The 6,535-nt window shown below is 36.9% G+C and overlaps 1 protein-coding gene across 1 annotated transcript; it reads left to right on the forward strand.

Moving 5' to 3' along the window:
- The first annotated feature begins 2,069 nt into the window (after positions 1-2,069).
- LOC149261924 (uncharacterized) lies at positions 2,070-6,535 on the forward strand. Its single transcript, XM_089372329.1, has 4 exons — positions 2,070-2,663; positions 2,992-3,643; positions 3,766-3,790; positions 6,391-6,535. The coding sequence occupies exons 1-4, from the start codon at positions 2,532-2,534 to the stop codon at positions 6,533-6,535; spliced, it is 954 nt and encodes a 317-aa protein (XP_089228455.1). The 5' UTR covers positions 2,070-2,531.

Genomic DNA, 6,535 nt, shown 5'->3' on the forward strand with positions numbered 1-6,535 from the left:
TTACATACAATTTACGAGATTTCCACGTACACAGCAGCTTTCTGTTGGATAGTTCGGATGTCATTGTCCGTACAGATTGACATATTTTACCCTCTGTAGGATTTGACTTTTTCAGTTTTCATGGTGTATTTCTCTCCAATCAGAAGCACACGCTAGGAGTGCCTCATCTCCTAGATGGCTTCATAGACACAGTTCATGTATATAGTCACTATAGTCACTTTCAGATGTACATTTAACGGTTACAACTAATGTTCTTGTTCTTGTAATAATTAAGCTACATTGTATTTGTATTCAAATTACCTATTGTAGATCGTTTGCGTTAATGCAATACTTGGGTAAAAAGGGGCTTCTGCATATGTAAGTTTTCTTACAGCTTCTTTGACAGAGACCTGGCCCATCTGGTTTGTGCTCTTCTTTGCTCCCTTGGAAATTTCTTCATGGTTTAGAAAAAGAAGCAGTTATGGATTATCATGGTTTAGAAAAAGAAGCAGTTATGGATTATCATGGCGATTTTTGTCTTTTCTTTAAATTATGCTTCAGCATTGTCCTTTTGTGGGTTTGATGATGTCTGCATTTGTCCTTCATGTTGCAGAAAGTTTGGCTGCTTTAATGAAGCAACTTTCTGTTACGGTCCCAAGAATTTCTGATTATAACTTCATCCAATTTGTCATCATCATCTGCATGTTTTCAGATTTCCGTTTTCTGCGTGCAATAAAACCACGGTCACTTTTGGTCCATATTGAATGTAAAATGACTTTTCTTACTGAGCAAAACCCATATCTTCAATTGTGACCTATCTCTAATTTGTTGCATGTGTGGGCTGCTCAATGGAAAATGGGTATTAGCAATTAGTTTGAGATTCTATTATTTGTCTTGGGTGCAGTTCAGTCTATATATATGTGTGTTTTGGTTTTTCGTTTTAATACACTGTAACAGAAAATAGGTGTGTCAGTTACTTGTCTTTGATATATTTGATCAAACTCTGAATAATAGTAATTATAAGAGTGCTATAGATGGGTTTAAGGCTGAAGTGTAATACTCTATGGCCAAGGGATTGACAAAGTGAGTCTCTGGAGATCTTATTCCACGAAGTCGTGAAATGTTGATTGAAATCCTCCACCTTTTCCTTCTTCTCCATCTTGATCAGGTTAACTTGCTTGAGAAGAGCAAAAGCTGATTTCCCTTCATCAAATTTTCTAAGAAAAGCCCTCTCAAAGGCATGGGTTTAAGGCTGAAGTGTAATACTCTATGGCCAAGGGATTGACAAAGTGAGTCTCTGGAGATCTTATTCCGCAAAGTCGTGAAATGTTGATTGAAATCCTCCACCTTTTCCTTCTTCTCCATCTTGATCAGGTTAAGTTGCTTGAGAAGAGCAAAAGCTGATTTTCCCTCATCAAATTTTCTAAGAAAAGCCCTCTCAAAGGTATAAGGAAACAGCAAGTAGATTATAGTACCATGTGGATGCTTTTTTCTCAAAGGTATAAGGAAACAGCTTGCAGACCACATCCTCGTGTTGTACATTCATCAGACATAAGGATAGGTAGAAATTCTTTATGTCGTCGTCATGAGTGACAAATTTTTTAGGATCATAGTTTGCCAAGAACCTCTTCGGTCATCTCTGAAAAAAAAGGAAACTATTAGGATTTTCAGTAGTATCTTTAAGTTATTTGTATAATGCATCAGTGCCTCAGTGATGTTATGTTGAATGGCATTTCTGCTAGCACATGACCAATTGAAGTTCTTATGGCACAGAACTGCGCTGGGCTTAAAGTTAGAATATGCATGCTTCATTGTTTTATATGAAGATGTTTGTGAATTTGTTTTTTCTTTGATTCCGTGCACACTGCTGGATATTGCAGGTTTATAATGTATACATGGGGAGTAAAGTCCATGATGACCCAGAGATAACCTCACTCCATATTTGTCTGCCATTTCTCTGTACTTCTGTCATCATGTTTCTTTAAATAAACGTTCCAATTGTGCCTTTTACGTACATGCTTTTTCAAACTTTACATTTTTATTACCATCGGAGAACAGAAAATGAAACTAGCATTACTATTTCAATAAGAAATACCATTATAGCTTAGTATTCACAAGGGATAGATTGAGCTTGTTAATTTTGTGGTTGACAGAGCAGGAAATGTGTGTTGCCCATACACTGCTTAAAAGAATGAAAATCTTGACATTGATTGTGAATGACGGCAAGGTTTCTTACATGAAAGCTGTTTGTTTTTCTTAGTATGTTCTGAATCTATTGCAACTATGATATTCTTCTTCAAAGTATTATTCTACCCCCCCTCCTTTGATGAGTTGTATGCTTAATTTTGATTGTTTGTATTTGTTAATATTTCCATATATAAACTAGTGCTGCTAATGGTCATCTAAGTTAATTTCTTGAGGATTCTTCCGCTCTAAGAACTTCTAAGCTTGTTAAGTTATGCCTCTAGTTAGTTAGTGCACAGAACAGGATAAAAGCATGGACAAGTTAAGGCTCACATTTATTTGCACTGCAGTGAAAGAATAGAGTCAACATGGGGCCAAAAGGTTTTGCAATATTTGACGTGGATGTTACATCAAAAGGATTATCTTGGATCGATCAGATGTACCAAAATTTTGAGGCCATCTGCGTGGAGGTGGATCAAAATTCTCCTATTTTACTACAAGTGAGAATCTTAGACTTCAGTCTTAACATTTACATGTCATTTTGGACATGTCGATTTTATCAGTAGCATCTGCATATTATGATTTTCATTAGTTTTTTTGAAGAGAAATTGCTGGTATAATATCCAGTTACTACCATTTTTGTGACTATTTCTTTTGATTTCCTGTATGGTGTCTTCTTTCTAATCCATATATCTAAGTAGGAGTCTGCTGGTTCCGAAAGGTTATACTGTAGTTTATTTCAGTCTTTACGTTTACTATTGGAAAGTCAACATTTACATACACAGTACGGTGAAAGTGACAACTTTTTTAACATTACTATTTTTGCAGGAGACAATGAAGTATGTTGAAAATCAAGTCGTTGTAGTTGGTACAAATGTGCGGAAAATTTGTGAAGAAATCATTCAGGATATCCTTCCACCAGGTCCCGACTCTGTTATCAAAAGAATGGCTTCTGACATATCTCTTGACTTTGTTGAAGAGTTTGAGCTGTTTGAAAAGCCAAAATCAAATCCAAAAAAGTTACATGCTTTAAATGTGGAATCTGAGGCCAATCACAAATTGGAGCAGAGCTATGATTCTAGTGAAAGCTTATCTTTTGACACATCTATCGACTTTACTGAAGAGTTTGACACTTCCCCAAATCAGAAAAAGTTAGACACTTTGAATGCGGAATCTGTGGTTGCTTCCAAATTGGAGCAGAGCTATGTCTCTACTAGGCAAGATTCAGTTTGTGCCTTTCCAGTTCCTGATAAATTGCAAAAGGACCAGCCAGTTCTGCCTGAGGAAAAACCTTCTGAATTCCCAACCTTGGACATTTTCGAACAGCCGCCTTGTCTGTCTGTTGAGGATCTGTCTGCTCCTAAAGACTTAAGCTTTAAAAATGAAGCACAAAAGCAGTCTCTCCGGCTTCAGCTTGAAGCAAATGCACGCATTGATCTTCCCCAAGCTGCTTTGCTTAAATCACCAGCAGATAAAACTGGTAAGTAGAAACCAACTTTGTTGCATTTTTCTTCTTCTGTTTCTTCTTGTTCATCTCTTTCATGCTTCACTAGTTAGTATGATTTTTGATACTGAAATGAGATGGACCAAATTTTATTGCAGTGCCTATGGTGGTGCTAGAACTTTGGTACAAGTTATTCAATTTAAGGCTTCTTTATGGTTTTTTAAAACCTTTATATTATTATTATTTTATTTTGTGTATCCAGAAGATTCAGCAACTGGGCTGGGCTGGTTAAATCAGGGGATTTTAACCTCGAACCTCAAATTTTCACAAAGACTTCATATCACGGTGATTGCCAATTGAGTCGCACCCCTGGGAGTTGAGGCTTATTTATGTCTTCTTTTGCCATAAATATTGGCTCTCTTAGTGTAAAACATGCGGTTGACCTTTTAATATAGAATTGACTTAGAAATGTAAACACAACAGCACAAAACAGTTGTGGACAAAACAACAACTACAAGAAGACATCTTGTATCAGAGAGAGGCAGCATAATTCCAGAGCCTATTATTCACCCAAGAGAATACAACTGAGGACTACATATTAGAAGTCATCAAACCTTCAGACCACAGGACTCACTCCCTCCTTGGTCAGATTTTAAGGCTTAACTTTTGATTAGGTAGTAGAATTGGTAGGCTTAACTCAGTGCATTGGTGTGGGTTTATAAACATGGGATTAATTACGATATCCCTTTGGAGTCTATTTTAGTATTGAAGAATTTCCTTCACTGTTGAAAGGCAGGAAAAGACTGGCCAATTTTGTAATCAATCCCTGAAAGGTCGGCGTGTTTAAAAATGAGGCAGCCAAAGGTAACTAGGCAATGCCGTAGTGGGGACAATTAGGAAGGAGGAGATAAGTGAATTTACCATTATGCTTTAGGAATCGGTTAGGCAACTAACTATGAAGCAAAGATTATAGTGATGCAAGGACCATCTGTAGGCTGAATGCTAGAAAGCTGTCAAGTTTGAGCGATTTTATTAATGGCTGGAAACTGTATTAAAATTGAAAGCTCCAAGATTTTCTTGAGGAAGTAGGGAGCTTGTATCACTGTTCACATAATTAAAACGGGATGATGTCAGAAGGGGCAAGATAGGTTGGCAGGTAAAATGGCAAGTGTGGGGATTAAATTAGGGCCAATTTATCTAAAATAATGACCTTTTAGTATGGGATAAACTACCAGGACTAGAGTATTAAGGTGTATTTAAAAATTATTTGTGGAATGACATGTGATTATGGGCTACATATAATGACTACGTTCTTGAGGATCATTACCTTATATATTCTCATTATAATTGAATTGAGACGTTGATGGAATGCAAACAGCTACAAGGTCTCTTTGGAAGCTTAAATTTTACTCTTTATAAAGGAATCACAATGTCACGAAAGTCATTATAGTTTTATTTGTAGAAATGAGCAAATTACAAGTATCAATCTGTCTCTTAGCTTGCCAGTGCTCAGAGAGCAGTTGCAAAAATAGATGGGGCAGCTATGATTGTAGCTGCAAAGGTGACCTTCTGTATATTAGAAACCATGATACCTGCATAAGTAAGTAGTTCAGTCATCTGCATTAGAGTCTTATACATGGAGGCACAATAAAATAGAATATAGCTAGTATTACGTAGTGTGCTTTATAAGAAAGGGCTTTAATTATACCTGTTGTCTGAACATGTCTTTCATACACTCATTACTTGTCCTGTCTAGCCAATTGACTTGTCCTGTCTAGCCAATTGTTTATTAGAATAGCTTGGACCCAATCTAACACTAAGATTTCATTTGAGATCTACCCCTGATGTCAGATACATCACCTAATTTCCCATTTACTTTTGTCGTCACATACATCATTTCATATGCCATCTGCTTCCGATGTCAGATAGATCGCTTAATTGCAAATTGTTTATTAGAATAGCTTGGACCCAATCTAACACTAAGATTTCATTTGAGATCTGCCCCTGATGTCAGATACATCACCTAATTTCCCATTTACTTTTGCCGTCACATACATCATTTCATATGCCATCTGCTTCCGATGTCAGATAGATCGCTTAATTGCACCGATTGCTCACTTAACGTAAGTTTTTCGTTTTATGACGATCATTAAATACTGGCCTCCTCCAATAAATGCTCCTCATATTGGATTATATCCCCTCCGATCTGATCTTCAAGTATTTCAGCTCCATTCCAAATCAATCCGTATATGTACTTACTTCTGCACGTGTCAGCAATTTATCCCACATTCAACTCTTGCGATCTTGCATGGCTTTCCTTATTTGGTTGTACAGTAAAATATTCTCAAAAACCCAGTTCCATTCACACTTAAAACCAGCTTGCAAACACATTGAACTCTTTTATAAATTGGCAAAAGCAATGCCTAATTTCTCGCTTACAAAAGAAAACCACCTTCTGCACCTAGATATTGACATACATCTCTCTGCTTCACATTACATGGAATCCATTAGCATAAGCCAACTTACTCAACTGGCGACATTGTTTCTCTTAGCACTTGTTCTCATGACTCTTCTGATTATCGACATCGTAAAAGTAGAAACACAAAGAAAAAAGAAACCAAGAAAACAATAACATCTCGAACGAGGAGCATATGATTCTACAACAAGTACTTGGCATGATTATGGAGTATGTTTGAGCTGTATAGTCAAAATTCTGAATCTCACGCCTATTTTTGCATTACTTTACGCGTTGTCTTAATTCCCCGCTTCCTTGTCTGTTACAGGTCTACGACGGATGCTTCAAATATGCATTTGGATCATGCTTTTATCGTCTCTGCTGGGATGCCGATGATTACAAAACTAGCATATCAAGCTGACAAAGGAGAGGCACTGCAGACTGCCTTGTTTGGAAATAACAACGCTCCTTGA

This window comes from Pinus tabuliformis, chromosome 6, assembly GCF_031772625.1.
Source record: "Pinus tabuliformis cultivar Carrire ecotype Pingquan chromosome 6, CPIR1, whole genome shotgun sequence".
In the NCBI taxonomy this organism is placed as follows: domain Eukaryota; kingdom Viridiplantae; phylum Streptophyta; class Pinopsida; order Pinales; family Pinaceae; genus Pinus; species Pinus tabuliformis.